The sequence below is a fragment of the Bufo bufo genome, chromosome 10, assembly GCF_905171765.1.
Source record: "Bufo bufo chromosome 10, aBufBuf1.1, whole genome shotgun sequence".
NCBI lineage: Eukaryota > Metazoa > Chordata > Amphibia > Anura > Bufonidae > Bufo > Bufo bufo.
Window position 1 is genome coordinate 82,596,942 of NC_053398.1, and position 19,162 is coordinate 82,616,103.

At 47.1% G+C, this 19,162-nt stretch overlaps 1 protein-coding gene across 2 annotated transcripts in view; it reads right to left on the reverse strand.

The window, feature by feature from the left end:
- The window catches only part of LOC120980842 (capping protein, Arp2/3 and myosin-I linker protein 3-like), a 1,329,972-nt gene that overhangs the window by 338,229 nt on the left and 972,581 nt on the right, over positions 1–19,162 (reverse strand). For both annotated transcript variants that reach the window (XM_040410169.1, XM_040410170.1), the window contains one exon: positions 8,813–8,870. In XM_040410169.1, coding sequence (XP_040266103.1) covers positions 8,813–8,870 — 58 coding nt within the window. The remainder of the gene's footprint in view (positions 1–8,812; positions 8,871–19,162) is intronic.

Below are 19,162 nucleotides of genomic sequence, written 5' to 3' on the forward strand. Positions count from 1 at the left end.
CAAAAATGCTATTATTGTGTTAAAGTGAAACAAATAAAGAAAAGTATACATATTAGGTATTGCCGCGTCCGTAAAAACCAGATCTATAAAAATATCACATGACCTAACCCCTCGGGTGAAGACCGTAAAAAAAAAAAAAAAAAAAAAACTGTGTCAAAACAAGCAATTTTTGTCACCTTGCATCACAAAAGGTGCAACACCAAGTGATCAAAAATGCGTATGTCCCACAAAATAGTACCAATAAAACCGTCACCTCATCCCGCAAAAAATGAGCCCCTACATGAGAAAATCTCTCAAAAAATAAAAAAACTATAGCTCTCAGAACATGGACACATTAAAACATAATTTTTTGGTTTCAAAAATGCTATTATTGTGTAAAACTTTAATAAATGAGAAAAAGTATACATATTAGGTATCGCCACGTCCGTAACAATCTGCTCTATAAAAATGTCACTTGACTGAACCCCTCAGGTGAACGCTGTAAAAATAAATAAATAGAAACTGTGCTAAAACAACCAATTTTTTTGGTCACCTTGCCCCATAAAGTGTTATAATGAATGATCAAAAAATCATATGTACCCAAAAATAGTACTAATAAAACTGGCACCTTATCCCCTAGTTTCCAAAATGGGGTCACTTCTTGGGAGTTTCTACTGTAAGGGTGCATCAGGGGGCTTCAAATGGGACATGGCATCTAAAAACCATGTGGAGTTCCTTTTCTTCTGCGCCCTGCCGTGTGCCCATACAGCAGTTTATGACCACATGTGGGGTTTTTCTGTAAACCGCAGAATCTGGGTAATAAATATTGAGTTTTGTTTGGCTGTTAACCATCGATGTGTTAAAGAAAAAAATTGATTAAAATGGAAAATCTGCCAAAAAAGTGAAATTTAAAAATTTGATCTCCATTTTCCTTTAATTCTTGTGGAACGCCTAAAGGGTTAACAAAGTTTGTAAAATCGGTTTTGAATACCTTGAGGGGTGTAGTTTCTACAATGGGGTCATTTATGGGGGTATCCACTATGTAGGCCCCACAAAGTGACTTCAGACCTGAACTGGTCCTTATAAAGTGAATTTTGGCAATTTTCTTAAAAATTTGAAGAATTCCTTCTAAACTTCTAAGCCTTCTAACGTCCTAAAAAAATAAAATGACATTTCCAAAATGATGCCAACATAAAGTAGACATATGGGGAATGTTAAATAATAAATATTTTATGAGGTATCACTTTCTGTTTTAAAAGCAGAGAAATTGAAATTTAGAAAATTGCGAATGTTTCAAATTTTTGGGTAAATTTGGGATTTTTTAATAAATAAAGGTGAAATATTTTGACTCAAATTTATGACTATCATGAAGTACAATGTGTCACGAGAAAACAATCTCTGAATGACTTGGATAAATAAAGGCGTTCCAAAGTTATTACCACATAAAGTGAGATATGTCAGTTTTGCAAAATTTGGCCTGGTCAGGAAGGGGGCAAAGGGCCCAGATGGGAAGTGGTTAACGTGTGCGGACTACTGGGTTGCCACCCTGCTGGATCCCCGGTGCAAAGACAATGTGCCCACCTTACTTCCTACACTGGAGCGTGATAGGAAGATGCGCGAGTACAAGCGCACGTTGGTAGACGCGCTACTGAGAGCATTCCCAAATGTTACAGGGGAACCAGTGGAAGCCCAAGGCGAAGGCAGAGGAGGATCAAGAGGTCGCCAACGCAGCTGTGTCACGCCCAGCTCCTCTGAGGGCAGGGTTAGCATTGCAGAGATGTGGAAAAGTTTTGTCAACACGCCACAGCTAAGTGCACCACCACCTGATACGGAATGTGTTAGCAGGAGGCAACATTTCACTAACATGGTGGAACAGTACCTGTGCACACCCCTCCACGTACTGACTGATGGTTCGGCCCCATTCAACTTCTGGGTCTCCAAATTGTCCACGTGGCCAGAGCTAGCCTTTTATGCCTTGGAGGTGCTGGCCTGCCCGGCGGCCAGCGTTTTGTCTGAACGTGTATTCAGCACGGCAGGGGGCGTCATTACAGACAAACGCAGCCGCCTGTCTACAGCCAATGTGGACAAGCTGATGTTCATAAAAAAGAACCAGGCATGGATCCCACAGGACCTGTCCATCCCTTGTGCAGATTAGATATTAACTACCTCCCCTTAACAATATATTATTCTACCTTTGTCCAATTTCTATTTTTTCCAGAGAGGTAGGGTGTCCTCTCCCTGGACTTGTAGCACCATATCATAGGCTATATAGGAGAGCAGCCACCACCAACTCAATTCCTTTAATATATTATTCTACTCCAGGGCACTTCCTCATTCAATACTATTTTTAATTTCATTTTACCATTATATTGCGGGGCAACCCAAAGTTGAATGAACCTCTCCTCTGTCTGGGTGCCGGGGCCTAAATGTGTGACAGTGGCCTGTTCCAGTGGTGGGTGATGTGAAGCCTGATTCTCTGCTATGACATGAAGACTGATTCTGCGCTGACATAAGGCCAGATTCTCTGTTACGGGACCTCTCTCCTCTGCCTGGGTGCCTGGGCCTAAATGTGTGACAGTGGCCTGTTCCAGTGGTGGGTGACGTGATGCCTGATTCTCTGCTATGACATGAAGACAGATTCTGTGTTGACATAAGGCCAGATTCTCTGTTACAGGACCTCTCTCCTCTGTCTGGGTGCCGGGGCCTAAATGTGTGACAGTGGCCTGTTCCAGTGGTGGGTGACGTGATGCCTGATTCTCTGCTATGACATGAAGACTGATTCTGCGCTGACATAAGGCCAGATTCTCTGTTACGGGACCTCTCTCCTCTGCCTGGGTGCCTGAACATAAATGTGTGACAGTGGCCTGTTCCAGTGTTGGGTGACGTGATGCCTGATTCTCTGCTATGACATGAAGACAGATTCTGTGCTGACATAAGGCCAGATTCTCTGTTACGGGACCTCTCTCCTCTGCCTGGGTGCCTGGGCCTAAATGTGTGACAGTGGCCTGTTCCAGTGTTGGGTGACGTGATGCCTGATTCTCTGCTATGACATGAAGACAGATTCTGTGCTGACATAAGGCCAGATTCTCTGTTACAGGACCTCTCTCCTCTGTCTGGGTGCCGGGCCCTAAATGTGTGACAGTGGCCTGTTCCAGTGGTGGGTGACGTGAAGCCTGATTCTCTGCTATGACATGAAGACTGATTCTGCGCTGACATAAGACCAGATTCTCTGTTACGGGACCTCTCTCCTCTGCCTGGGTGCCTGGGCCTAAATGTGTGACAGTGGCCTGTTCCAGTGGTGGGTGACATGATGCCTGATTCTCTGCTATGACATGAAGACAGATTCTGTGCTGACATAAGGCCAGATTCTCTGTTACGGGACCTCTCTCCTCTGCCTGGGTGCCTGGGCCTAAATGTGTGACAGTGGCCTGTTCCAGTGGTGGGTGACGTGAAGCCTGATTCTCTGCTATGACATGAAGACTTATTCTGCGCTGACATAAGGCCAGATTTGCTGTTACGGGACCTCTCTCCTCTGCCTGGGTGCCTGGGCCTAAATGTGTGACAGTGGCCTGTTCCAGTGTTGGGTGACGTGATGCCTGATTCTCTGCTATGACATGAAGACAGATTCTGTGCTGACATAAGGCCAGATTCTCTGTTACAGGACCTCTCTCCTCTGTCTGGGTGCCGGGCCCTAAATGTGTGACAGTGGCCTGTTCCAGTGGTGGGTGACGTGAAGCCTGATTCTCTGCTATGACATGAAGACTGATTCTGCGCTGACATAAGGCCAGATTCTCTGTTACGGGACCTCTCTCCTCTGCCTGGGTGCCTGGACCTAAATGTGTGACAGTGGCCTGTTCCAGTGTTGGGTGACATGATGCCTGATTCTCTGCTATGACATGAAGACAGATTCTGTGCTGACATAAGGCCAGATTCTCTGTTACGGGACCTCTCTCCTCTGCCTGGGTGCCTGGGCCTAAATGTGTGACAGTGGCCTGTTCCAGTGGTGGGTGACGTGAAGCCTGATTCTCTGCTATGACATGAAGACTTATTCTGTGCGGACATAAGGCCAGATTCTCTGTTACGGGACCTCTCTCCTCTGCCTGGGTGCCTGGGCCTAAATGTGTGACAGTGGCCTGTTCCAGTGGTGGGTGACGTGAAGCCTGATTCTCTGCTATGACATGAAGACTGATTCTGCGCTGACATAAGGCCAGATTCTCTGTTACGGGACCTCTCTCCTCTGCCTGGGTGCCTGGGCCTATATGTGTGACAGTGGCCTGTTCCAGTGGTGGGTGACGTGAAGCCTGATTCTCTGCTATGACATGAAGACTGATTCTGCGCTGACATAAGGCCAGATTCTCTGTTACGGGACCTCTCTCCTCTGCCTGGGTGCCTGGGCCTAAATGTGTGACAGTGGCCTGTTCCAGTGGTGGGTGACGTGATGCCTGATTCTCTGCTATGACATGAAGACAGATTCTGTGCTGACATAAGGCCAGATTCTCTGTTACGGGACCTCTCTCCTCTGCCTGGGTGCCTGGGCCCAAATGTGTGACAGTGGCCTGTTCCAGTGGTGGGTGACGTGAAGCCTGATTCTCTGCTATGACATGAAGACTGATTCTGCGCTGACATGAAGCCAGATTCTCTGTTACGGGACCTCTCTCCTCTGCCTGGGTGCCTGGGCCAAAATGTGTGACAGTGGCCTGTTCCAGTGGTGGGTGACGTGAAGCCTGATTCTCTGCTATGACATGAAGACTTATTCTGTGCTGACATAAGGCCAGATTCTCTGTTACGGGACCTCTCTCCTCTGCCTGGGTGCCTGGGCCTAAATGTGTGACAGTGGCCTGTTCCAGTGGTGGGTGACGTGAAGCCTGATTCTCTGCTATGACATGAAGACTGATTCTGCGCTGACATAAGGCCAGATTCTCTGTTACGGGACCTCTCTCCTCTGCCTGGGTGCCTGGGCCTAAATGTGTGACAGTGGTCTGTTCCAGTGTTGGGTGACGTGAAGCCTGATTCTCTGCTATGACATGAAGACTGATTCTGCGCTGACATAAGGCCAGATTCTCTGTTACGGGACCTCTCTCCTCTGCCTGGGTGCCTGGGCCTAAATGTGTGACAGTGGCCTGTTCCAGTGGTGGGTGACGTGAAGCCTGATTCTCTGCTATGACATGAAGACTGATTCTGCGCTGACATAAGGCCAGATTCTCTGTTACGGGACCTCTCTCCTCTGCCTGGGTGCCTGGGCCTAAATGTGTGACAGTGGCATGTTCCAGTGGTGGGTGACATGATGCCTGATTCTCTGCTATGACATGAAGACTGATTCTGCGCTGACATAAGGCCAGATTCTCTGTTACGGGACCTCTCTCCTCTGCCTGGGTGCCTGGGCCTAAATGTGTGACAGTGGCCTGTTCCAGTGGTGAGTGACGTGAAGCCTGATTCTCTGCTATGACATGAAGACTGATTCTGCGCTGACAAAAGGCCAGATTCTCTGTTACGGGACCTCTCTCCTCTGCCTGGGTGCCTGGGCCTAAATGTGTGACAGTGGCCTGTTCCAGTGGTGGGTGACGTGAAGCCTGATTCTCTGCTATGACATGAAGACTGATTCTGCGCTGACATAAGGCCAGATTCTCTGTTACGGGACCTCTCTCCTCTGCCTGGGTGCCTGGGCCTAAATGTGTGACAGTGGCCTGTTCCAGTGGTGGGTGATGTGATGCCTGATTCTCTGCTATGACATGAAGACAGATTCTGTGCTGACATAAGGCCAGATTCTCTGTTACGGTACCTCTCTCCTCTGCCTGGGTGCCTGGGCCTAAATGTGTGACAGTGGCCTGTTCCAGTGGTGGGTGACGTGAAGCCTGATTCTCTGCTATGACATGAAGACTGATTCTGCGCTGACATAAGGCCAGATTCTCTGTTACGGGACCTCTCTCCTCTGCCTATGTCATGTCATAGCAGAGAATCAGGCTTCACGTCACCCACCACTGGAATCAGGCCGTAGATGAGCGTGAAGAGGAAGAGGAAGAATTGTGGTCACCATCACCACCAGAAACAGCCTTATCATCATCGCTTGCTGTACCTGCGGCATTGCTGGAAGAGGAGTCTGAAGAAGAAGAGTCAGAGGAGGAATGTGGCTTTGAGGAGGAGGAAGACCAACCACAGCAGGCATCCCAGGGTGCTCGTTGTCACCTATCTGGTACCCGTGGTGTTGTACGTGGCTGGGGGGAAGAACAGACCTTCAATGAGATCAGTGAGGATGAGGAACGGGACATGAGTAGCTCGGCATCCAACCTTGTGCAAATGGGGTCTTTCATGCTGTCATGCCTGTTGAGGGACCCTAGTATAAAAAGGCTGAAGGAGAACGACCTGTACTGGGTGGCCACGCTACTAGATCCCCGGTATAAGCAGAAAGTGGCTGAAATGTTACCGAATTACTGGAAGTCAGAAAGGATGCAGCAGTTCCAAAACAAGTTAAAAAGTATGCTTTACACAGCGTATAAGGGTGATGTCACAGCACAACGGGAATCTAACAGGGGAAGAGGTGAAAGTAATCCTCCTCCTACCACGACCACGCCAGCAAGGACAGGACGCTTTACAGACGTGTTGTTGATGGAGGACATGCAGAGTTTTTTAAGTCCTACGCATCACCACAGCCCTTCGGGGTCCACCCTCAGAGAACAACTCGACCGACAGGTAGCAGACTACCTCGCCTTAACTGCAGATATCGACACTCTGAGGAGCGATGAACCCCTTGACTACTGGGTGTGCAGGCTTGACCTGTGGCCTGAGCTATCCCAATTTGCAATAGAACTTCCGGCCTTCCCCGCTTCAAGTGTCCTGTCAGAAAGGACCTTCAGCGCAGCAGGAGGTATTGTCAATGAGAAGAGAAGTCGCCTAGGTCAAAAAAGTCTAGATTACCTCACCTTTATTAAGATGAATGAGGCATGGATCCCGAAGGGACTGACAGTGGGGGATGCATTTGACTAAAAAAGGCCTGATGAGATGCCTTGGGCTAAAAATGGTCCACACGCTTCTGTATTTAAACTCTGCATGCCGGATGACTTGCGTGACTTCTCCGCCACCAACTAGGGTTCAAGCCGCAATGTTTTAGTGCACTTTCTGCCTGGAAAACATAAATTTTTACGGCTGCTACTACAGCACTGTGGCTGCAAAAACAAAACAAAAAAGAAGGCACATACATGTGTCAATTCCCCCTCGTGATTGTTACCTTGTTGTGGTGAATGGGCTTGCGTATCACAATGAAGCGATCACCTCTATGAGTGTGTTGGCAATGTTGGCACACCTCAGATGATAAGGTCGTTGCTTCATTGTGAACAGACCAAAAGCGATCAGCTGGATAATTTTGCATAGAAAAAACATTAATTTTCTTTGTGATCATCTAAGGTGATCATTAAAGCCTACTAGGACAACAATGGGCCCACACTGCAGAATCATTGTTTTCTGGGTCACTTAACTGTCACTGAACTACCTCCGCACGTCCATAGGCTTTGAAAAACCGCCATCGCCTGCAATCTCCCAAATGTGCGTACGAGCACAGTCATCACTACACCAAGATTGACGCATAGAGGAATAAAATTTATGTCATGAGTGTGTCAACTATTGACAACTCTTTGCGGTTGTCTAAAATCTATTCAATACACGTCCCCTGATAGGGGACATAATAGGGATTAAACTGATAAGAATAGTGCTACTTAACACACCACTCATATAGGGTGGCACAGTACATTGCACGGCGCACGCGCAGTGCCGCAAATTGGAAGTAAGAGGACCGACCAAGCATCTTTTTCCATCTCCCGGTTCCTAAAATCTATTCCATACACCGGCCCCTGATAGGGGACAAAACAGAGACTAAACTTTTAATAAGTTTTTTTTAATTTAAAAAAAAAGAGGACAGCCTCTGCGGAGCTGGGTATTTTTTGGCCGCGTTACTGGTCAGTCAAACCCAAGGCAACATTATCGACCTCATCCCAAATGCGCTTTTTCTGGAACGTGCCCTGCGAAGAGTGCTGGATCAGGCAGTAGATGAGCATGAAGAGGAAGCGTTGTGGTCACCATCACCACCAGAAGCAGCCTTGTCGTCGTTGATTGCTGGACCTGCGACAATGCAGAGAGAGGAGTCTGAAGAAGAGGAGTCAGAGGAGGAAGGTGGCTTTGAGGAGGTGGAAGACCAACCACAGCAGGCGTCCCAGGGGGCTTGTTGCCACCTTTCAGGGACCCTTGGTGTTGTACGTGGCTGGGTGGAGGAAGAGACCTTCAATGACGTCAGTGAGGACAAGGAACGGGACATGGCTAGCTTGGTATCCAACCTTGTGCAAATGGGGAGTTTGCGGTTGTGCAAATGGACTGTTGCCGGTTGTTTGCGGTGCGTTAAACGGGGAGTTTGGTCTGTCACTGTGAAGCGGGCGTGAACCCTTACACTACCTGATCGATACAACATCATACCTGATGTTTTAAAGCACATTATTCCAAACAATTTAGGAATGTTAGGTGATTTATGCCCTTTATGGATTAAAACCCGACTCTGCGTCAACTACGTAATTTTCCATGGGAGTTTTGCCATGGATCCCCCTCCGGCATGCCACAGTCCAGGTGTTAGTCCCTTTGAAACAACTTTTCCATCACTATTGTCACCAGAAAGAGTCCCTGTCGGTTTTAAAATTCGCCTGCCTATTGAAGTCTATGGCGGTTCGCCCGTTCGCGAACATTTGCGGAAATTCGCGTTCGCCGTCTGCGAACGGAAAATTTTATGTTCACGACATCTCTAGTCCCCAACACAATATTGCTGTTCAGTTTACATCATGACACAATGAATACCTACACAGTCATCATCTTGCAGCAGCTGTACAATTCGATGAAGTACATCTGTGACAGAGGTGCTAAAATAGAAAAAAATTAACAACAATTAATAAAATAAATAACTGTGTAATCAAAGCTAGCCTATAACCACTGCCGTCTGCCATTTGCTATTCTAAATATAATGCTTGCAGTATGTATATATTTTAATGCAATTTATGAATGTTATAATTTTAATAAATACATTTCACATAAAGGTACAAATCATTAATATAAAATAAAGGCATATTCATAGACTAATCACAATCCCCATGTGGCAAGGGGGGACAGATATAACAAAAATAGAAATCTGAAGTCTAAAGGGGTCTTCCAGTTATAAGAAGTCAAAATCTATGGACAGAATAGGGGATAACTAACGGATTGGTGGGGGACCAACTGTCGGGATCCTGTTCCCCTTTCCTAAAGGAATAGCAGGTCAAGCATGCACCTTTCCACTCTATTTTTTCTCTACTGGACTGTCAGAGTTAGCTGAGCACAGTAGTCAGTACCAAACTGGTCAGTTAGATATCCCCTACTCTGCTTCTTCCAGTGTATATGGGATAACGTCTTGTAACCAGAACACCCCCTTAAAAAAATACATACTTCTATAATAAATCAAGAGTCATCTGATTAAATACTGAATAATTAAGAATTTGGCAATAAAATTTAAGTATATTACACAAAGTGAAAATGCAAATGTGATCGCACACTACATCCAGCATTCTGCCCTGCCTCCATGCTGGATGAGACTGCTGGATGAGACATTGGTGTACATTTTGGCCAAAGCGTAATAAGCCACTCACCGCGTCAAGGTCGTCTCATTTGAGTGGTCCCTAACACTTGTTCCTACCTGTTTATGGGCCATGACAGCCACATAAAGTCCAGGGAATGCAGGTCAGCATGCAAGCCAAGCACACTCTGCTTTGAACCCTGTCCGGTGCCATTACAGCTTTCATCGGATCCAGGGATGCAAGTACCAACATGCATGCTGAGCCCACCATATACTTCTCCTGGAGCCAAATGGCTACTGGTAGGTTCTATATAAGCAAACTCAGTTTTATACTGACTTTAAAACCAGCCTCCAGAACAGATTGACTGGTCAGGTGTGCAGGACTCAAAGGAGATCGCCACGCCTCCAATATAAGCTACAAAGAAAAAATGTGGGGGGTTTGAGTCCGCACAACCCGCATGTAGGTGCATATCACTATGGCGAAATACATATACAAACGGAAAATGCAAATGTGATTGCACACTACATCCAGCATTCTGCCCTGCCTCCATGCTGGATGAGACATTGGTGTACATTTTGGCCAAAGCGTAATAAGCCACTCACCGCGTCAAGGTCGTCTCATTTGAGTGGTCCCTAACACTTGTTCCTACCTGTTTATGGGCCATGACAGCCACATAAAGTCCAGGGAATGCAGGTCAGCATGCAAGCCAAGCACACTCTGCTTTTAACCCCGTCCGGTGCCATTACAGCTTTCATCGGATCCAGGGATGCAAGTACCAACATGCATGCTGAGCCCACCATATACTTCTCCTGGAGCCAAATGGCTACTGGTAGGTTCTATATAAGCAGACTCAGTTTTATACTGACTTTAAAACCCGAGACGACCTTGACGCGGTGAGTGGCTTATTACGCTTTGGCCAAAATGTACACCAATGTCTCATCCAGCATGGAGGCAGGGCAGAATGCTGGATGTAGTGTGCGATCACATTTGCATTTTCCGTTTGTATATGTATTTCGCCATAGTGATATGCACCTACATGCGGGTTGTGCGGACTCAAACCCCCCACATTTTTTCTTTGTAGCTTATATTGGAGGCGTGGCGATCTCCTTTGAGTCCTGCACACCTGACCAGTCAATCTGTCCTGGAGGCTGGTTTTAAAGTCAGTATAAAACTGAGTCTGCTTATATAGAACCTACCAGTAGCCATTTGGCTCCAGGAGAAGTATATGGTGGGCTCAGCATGCATGTTGGTACTTGCATCCCTGGATCCGATGAAAGCTGTAATGGCACCGGACGGGGTTAAAAGCAGAGTGTGCTTGGCTTGCATGCTGACCTGCATTCCCTGGACTTTATGTGGCTGTCATGGCCCATAAACAGGTAGGAACAAGTGTTAGGGACCACTCAAATGAGACGACCTTGACGCGGTGAGTGGCTTATTACGCTTTGGCCAAAATGTACACCAATGTCTCATCCAGCATGGAGGCAGGGCAGAATGCTGGATGTAGTGTGCGATCACATTTGCATTTTCCGTTTGTATATGTATTTCGCCATAGTGATATGCACCTACATGCGGGTTGTGCGGACTCAAACCCCCCACATATTACACAAAGTGTATTTAAAAAGGTATTCTGATTTTAATGATTACATTTTTTTTTTTTTAGAGTATACTCAGTTAAACAATTTTCTAATATACATGTATTTAAAAGTTTGCTTGCAGACCTTTATTATATTCGCACAACAGCCTCTCATTTTGGTCCTGTAAAATGCATCTGTAGGAGAGCTGGATAGGACTAAAGATGGAGTCAGTCATGTGACCTCTTCAGTTAACTGTCCAGATATCTAACAGGTGAATAGCAGTTTATTGAGATGCAGAATATATATATATATATATATATATATATATATATATATATACACATACAGTGGATAAAAAAAAGTCTACACACCCCTGTTAAAATGTCAGGTTTCTGTGATGTAAAAAAATGAATGACAAATATAAATAATTTCAGAACTTTTTCCACCTTTAATGTGACCTATAAACTGTACAACTCAATTGAAAAACAAACTGAAATCTTTTAGGTAGAGAGAAGAAAAAATATAAAAATAAAATAATATGGTTGCATAAGTGTGCACATCCTTAAACTAATACTTTGTTGAAAAACCTTTTGATTTTATTACAGCACTCAGTCTTTTTGGGTATGAGTCTATCAGCATGGCACATTTTGACTTGGCAAGATTTGCCCACTCTTCTTTGCAAAAACACTCAAAATCTGTCAGATTGCGATGGCATCTCCTGTGCACAGCCCTTCAGATCACCCCACAGAATTTCAATTGGATTCAAGTCTGGGCTCTGGCTGGGCCATTCCAAAACCTTAATCTTCTTCTGGTGAAGCCATTCCTTTGTTGATTTGGATGTATGCTTTGGGTCGTTGTCATGCTAAATGATGAAGTTCCTCTTCATGTTCAGCTTTCTAGCAGAAGCCTGAAGGTTTTGTGTCAATATTGACTGGTATTTGGAACTGTTCATAATTCCCTCTAGCTTAACTAAGGCCCCAATTCCAGCTGAAGAAAAACAGCCCCAAGCATGATGCTGCCACCACCATGCTTCACTGTGGGTATGGTGTTCTTTTGGTGATGTGCAGTGTTGTTTTTGTGCAAAACATATCTTTTGGAATTATGGCCAAAAAGTGCAACCTTGGTTTCATCAGACCATAACACCTTTTCCCATATGCTTTTGGGAGACTTCAGATGTGTTTTTGCAAAATGTAGCCTGGCTTGGATGTTTTTTTTCGTAAATAAAGGCTTTCATCTTGCCACTCTACCCCATTGCCCAGACATATGAAGAATATGGGAGATTGTTGTCACATGTACCACACAGCCAGTACTTGCCAGATATTCCTGCAGCTCCTTTAATGTTGCTGTAGGCCTCTTGGTAGCCTCCCAGACCAGTTTTTTCGTTTTGTCTTTTCATCAGTTTTGGAGGGACGTCCAGTTCTTGGTAATTTCACTGTTGTGACATATTTTCTCCACTTGATGATGACTGTCTTCACTGTGTTCCATGGTAAATCTAATGCCTCGGAAATTCTTTTGTACCCTTCTCCTGACTGATACCTTTTAACAATGAGATCCCTCTGATGCTTTGGAAGCTCTCTGTGGACCATGGCTTTTGCTGTGAGATGCGACTAAGAAAATTTCAGAAAAGACCAACTAGAGCAGCTGAACTTTATTTGGGGTTAATCAGAGGCACTTTAAATGATGGCAGGTGTATGCTGACTCCTACGTATTTAACATGATTTTGAATTAATTGCTTAATTCTAAACACAGCTACATCCCCAGTTACAAGAGGGTGTGCACACTTATGCAACCACAATATTTTAGTTTTTTTATTTATTTCTTCCCTCCACCTAAAAGATTTCAGTTTGTTTTTCAATTGAATTGTACAGTTTATAGGTCACATTAAAGGTGGAAAAGTTCTGAAATAATTTATCTTTGTCTCATTTTTTTTACATCACAGAAACCTGACATTTTTACAGGGGTGTGTAGACTTTTTATATCCACTGTATATACTGTATGTATATATGTGTGTATGTATGTATATATATATATAGACATTGCAATGCGCAATGCATGGGCACCGACAGTGTGTCCACTGTCTGCAAACGTGAACCCATTGACTTAAATGGGGTCTGCAATCTACATCCGACAGTACTTTTTCGTGGTGCGGAGGCATGGACAGAAAAGCCATTGATGCACTCCATAGGTTTCCAATCTGTGATTCCATTCTGCACCACACCGTATCTTTCGGATTTCAGACCCATTCACTTGATACGGTGCACACACGGCTGATGCCTGTATATTGCGGACCCCCTGTTCGCGGGCCACAATACAAGCACAGGCAGGCTATGGTCATGTGCATGAGGCCTAAAGCCATACCTCCTTCCAGTATCCGGCAGGACAGTCCCGGATTTCAGTGGCGGTCCTGGTACGGGGAGGTATGTCCAAAATGGATCAGTTTTGCCCTAATGCACTCTGAATGGAAAAGGATCCCATCAGAATGCATCAGTTTGCCTCAGATCAGTCACCATTCCGCTTTGGTGGCAGACACCAAAACGCTGCTTGCCTGCACTGAGACAAACGGATCCATCCTGACACACAATGTAAGTCAATGGAGACGGATTCGTTTTCTATGACACAATCTGGCACAATAGAAAACGGATGCTTCCCCCATAGACTTTCAATGGTGTTCAAGACGGATCCGTCATGGTTATAGAAGACATAATATAAATGGATCCGTTCATGACGGATGCATGCAGTTGTATTATTGTAAGTAGGGATGAGCGAACCCGAACTGTATAGTTCGGGTTCGTACCGAATTTTGGGGTGTCCGTGACAAGGACCCGAACCCGAACATTTTCGTAAAAGTCTGGGTTCGGGTTCGGTGTTCGGCGCTTTCTTGGCGCTTTTTGAAAGGCTGCAAAGCAGCCAATCAACAAGCATTATACTACTTGCCCCAAGAGGCCATCACAGCCATACCTACTATTGGCATGGCTGTGATTGGCCAGTGCAGCATGTGACCCAGCCTCTATATAAGCTTGGGTCACGTAGCGCTGCACGTCACTCTGCTGATACAAGCGTAAGGAGAGGTTGCAGCTGCGACGTTAGGGCGAGATTAGGCAGATTAACTCCTCCAAAAGACTTCATTCAGTGATCGATCTACAGCTGTGGATCATTGAAGTGCTGATATTCAATTGCTCAGGGGTGATCGGCGGCCATTTTGTGGCTTGTGGTGCGCCAGCACAAGCTATCACCAAGTACATTTAACCATCAATAGTGTGGTTATTTTTTGCTATATCCTACCACAGGGTCAAGCTTTCATCAAGTGCATTTAACCATCAATAGTGTGGTTATTTTTTGGCCATATACTACATCAGGGGCAAGCTGAGCTTGTGTCACCCAAGTGCATTTAACCATCAATAGTGTGGTTATTTTTTGCTATATCCTACATCAGGGTCAAGCTTTCATCAAGTGCATTTAACCATCAATAGTGTGGTTATTTTTTGGACATATACTACATCAGGGGCAAGTTGAGCCTGTCACCCAGCGCCTAAAAAATAGGCCTCACATTTATATTCATCCAAATCTGTACTGTTTTAGCTGGTCAAGTAATTTTTTGTGACCGTCAAAGCACAGTTTTTGTTCTGGGTTGAAAAACAATTCCCAAATTTGCAATTCTCAAAATTAGTGGTTTCTGCTGTATCAGGCCTACTTTAAATCTATCCCTAAAAGGGTATATTAGATTCAAGGTGCTGATAGGGTCATTCTCAAAAACTTAACACACACACTACAGTGCAGATCCAAGTCTAATTCTGTGATTAAACGTATACCTGTCACCCAGCGCCTAAAAAATAGGCCTCACATTTATATTCAGCTAAATCTGTCATTACTGGTGTGCCTGTATTAGTGTAATACAGTACCTAAATAGATAGCCAGATAGTGTTAGGTGTCTGTAAAAAAAGGCCTGAATTTTAATTCAATACATTGGCCAGAATAATATTTTTCTTATTGTGGTGAATAGTAACAATAAGGAATACATCTAGTAAGGGACGCGGATGCGGACGTGGACATGGTCGTGGTGGTGTTAGTGGACCCTCTGGTGCTGGGAGAGGACGTGGCCGTTCTGCCACAGCCACACGTCCTAGTGTACCAACTACCTCAGGTCCCAGTAGCCGCCAGAATTTACAGCCATATTTGGTGGGGCCCAATGCCGTTCTAAGGATGGTAAGGCCTGAGCAGGTACAGGCATTAGTCAATTGGGTGGCCGACAGTGCAACCAGCACGTTCACATTATCTCCCACCCAGTCTTCTGCAGAAAGCGCACAGATGGCGCCTGAAAACCAAGCCCATCAGTCTGTCACATCACCCCCATGCATATCAGGGAAACTGTCTGAGCCTCAAGTTATGCAGCAGTCTCTTATGCTGTTTGAAGACTCTGCTGGCAGGGTTTCCCAAGGGCATCCACCTAGCCCTTCCCCAGGGGTGGAAGAGATAGAATGCACTAATGCACAACCACTTATGTTTCCTGATGATGAGGACATGGGAATACCACCTCAGCACGTCTCTGATGATGACGAAACACAGGTGCCAACTGCTCCGTCTTTCTGCAGTGTGCAGACTGAACAGGAGGTCAGGGATCAAGACTGGGTGGAAGACGATGCAGGGGACGATGAGGTCCTAGACCCCACATGGAATGAAGGTCGTGCCACTGACTTTCACAGTTCAGAGGAAGAGGCAGTGGTGAGACCGAGCCAACAGCGTAGCAAAAGAGGGAGCAGTGGGCAAAATCAGAACACCCGCCGCCAAGAGACTCCGCCTGCTACTGACCGCCGCCATCTGGGACCGAGCACCCCAAAGGCAGCTTCAAGGAGTTCCCTGGCATGGCACTTCTTCAAACAATGTGCTGACGACAAAACCCGAATGGTTTGCACGCTGTGCCATCAGAGCCTCAAGCGAGGCATTAACGTTCTGAACCTTAGCACAACCTGCATGACCAGGCACCTGCATGCAAAGCATGAACTGCAGTGGAGTAAACACCTTAAAAACAAGGAAGTCACTCAGGCTCCCCCTGCTACCTCTTCTGCTGCTGCCGCCGCCTCTGCCTCTTCCTCCGCCTCTGGAGGGACGTTGGCACTTGCCGCCCAGCAAACATGGGATGTACCACCAACACCACCACCTGCGTCACCAAGCATCTCAACCATGTCACACGGCAGCATTCAGCTCTCCATCTCACAAACATTTGAGAGAAAGCGTAAATTCCCACCTAGCCACCCTCGATCCCTGGCCCTGAATGCCAGCATTTCTAAACTACTGGCCCATGAAATGCTGTCATTTAGGCTGGTGGACACAGACAGCTTCAAACAGCTCATGTCTCTTGCTGTCCCACAGTATGTTGTTCCCAGCTGGCACTACTTCTCCAAGAGAGCTGTGCCTTCCCTGCACAACCAAGTATCCGATAAAATCAAGTGTGCACTGCGCAACGCCATCTGCGGCAAGATCCACCTAACCACAGATACATGGACCAGTAAGCACGGCCAGGGACGCTATATCTCCCTAACTGCACACTGGGTAAATGTAGTGGCGGCTGGGCCCCAGGCAGAGAGCTGTTTGGCACACGTCCTTCCGCCGCCAAGGATCGCAGGGCAACATTCTTTGCCTCCTGTCTCCTCCTCCTCCTACTCACTTCCTCCTCCTTTTCTTCCACCTGCTCATCCAGTCAGCCACACACCTTCACCACCAACTTCAGCACAGCCCGGGGTAAACGTCAGCAGGCTGTTCTGAAACTCATATGTTTGGGGGACAGGCCCCACACCGCACAGGAGTTGTGGCGGGGTATAGAACAACAGACCGACGAGTGGTTGCTGCCGGCGAGCCTCAAGCCTGGCCTGGTGGTGTGCGATAATGGGCGAAATCTCGTTGCAGCTCTGGGACTAGCCGGTTTGACGCACATCCCTTGCCTGGCGCATGTGCTGAATTTGGTGGTGCAGAAGTTCATTCACAACTACCCCGACATGTCAGAGCTGCTGCATAAAGTGCAGGCCGTCTGTTCGCGCTTCCGGCGTTCACACCCTGCGCTACAGCGTAACTTCGGCCTTCCCGCTCACCGCCTCATATGCGACATGCCCACCAGGTGGAACTCCACCTTGCACATGCTGGAAAGACTGTGCGAGCAGCAGCAGGCCATAGTGGAGTTTCAGCTGCAGCACGCACAGGTCAGTTGCACTGCGGATCAGCCCCGCTTCACCACCAATGACTGGGCCTCCATGCGAGACCTGTGTGCCCTGTTGCGCTGTTTCGAGTACTCCACCAACATGGCCAGTGGCGATGACGCCGTTATCAGCGTTACAATACCACTTCTATGTCTCCTTGAGAAAACACTTAGGGCGATGATGGAAGAGGAGGTGGCCCAGGAGGAAGAGGAGGAAGAGGGGGAAGAGGGGTCATTTTCAGCACTTTCAGGCCAGTCTCTTCGAAGTGACTCAGAGGGAGGTTTTTTGCAACAGCAGAGGCCAGGTACAAACGTGGCCAGACAGGGCCCACTACTGGAGGACGAGGATGAAGAGGAGGTGGAGGTGGAGGAGGATGAGGATGAAGCAGGTTCACAGCGGGCTGGCACCCAACGCAGCTCGGGCCCATCACTGGTGCGTGGCTGGGGGGAAACACAGGACGATGACGATACGTCTCCCACAGAGGACAGCTTGTCCTTACTTCTGGGCAGCCTTGCACCCATGAGCGACTACATGCTGCAGTGCCTGCGCAACGACAGCAGAGTTGCCCACATTTTAACGTGTGCGGACTACTGGGTTGCCACCCTGCTGGATCCCCGGTACAAAGACAATGTGCCCACCTTACTTCCTACACTGGAGCATGATAGGAAGATGCGCGAGTACAAGCGCACGTTGGTAGATGCGCTACTGAGAGCATTCCCAAATGTCACAGGGGAATCAGTGGAAGCCCAAGGCGAAGGCAGAGGAGGAGCAAGAGGTCGCCAACGCAGCTGTGTCACGGCCAGCTCCTCTGAGGGCAGGGTTAGCATGGCAGAGATGTGGAAAAGTTTTGTCACCACGCCACAGCTAACTGCAACACCACCTGATACGGAACGTGTTAGCAGGAGGCAACATTTCAATAACATGGTGGAACAGTACCTGTGCACGTACTGACTGATGGTTCGGCCCCATTCAACTTCTGGGTCTCCAAATTGTCCACGTGGTCAGAGCTAGCCTTTTATGCCTTGGAGGTGCTGGCCTGCCCGGCGGGCAGCGTTTTGTCTGAACGTGTATTCAGCACGGCAGGGCGCGTCATTACAGACAAACGCAGCCGCCTGTCTACAGCCAATGTGGACAAGCTGACGTTCATAAAAATGAACCAGGCATGGATCCCACAGGACCTGTCCATCCCTTGTGCAGATTAGACATTAACTACCTCCCCTTAACAATATATTATTGTACTCCAGGGCACTTCCTCATTCAATCCTATTTTTATTTTCATTTTACCATTATATCGCGGGGCAACCCAAAGTTGAATGAACCTCTCCTCTGTCTGGGTGCCGGGGCCTAAATATGTGACAGTGGCCTGTTCCAGTGGTGGGTGACGTGAAGCCTGATTCTCTGCCATAACATGAAGACTGATTCTGTGCTGACATGAAGCCAGATTCTCTGTTACGGGACCTCTCTCCTCTGCCTGGGTGCCTGGGCCTAAATATGTGACAGTGGCCTGTTCCAGTGGTGGGTGACGTGAAGCCTGATTCTCTGCTATGACATGAAGACTGATTATGTGCTGACATGAAGCCAGATTCTCTGTTACGGGACCTCTCTCCTCTGTCTGGGTGCCGGGGCCTAAATATGTGACAGTGGCCTGTTCCAGTGGTGGGTGACGTGAAGCCTGATTCTCTGCTATGACATGAAGACTGATTCTCTGCTGACATGAAGCCAGATTCTCTGTTACGGGACCTCTCTCCTCTGCCTGGGTGCCTGGCCCTAAATATGTGACAGTGGCCTGTTCCAGTGGTGGGTGACGTGAAGCCTGATTCTCTGCTATGACATGAAGACTGAT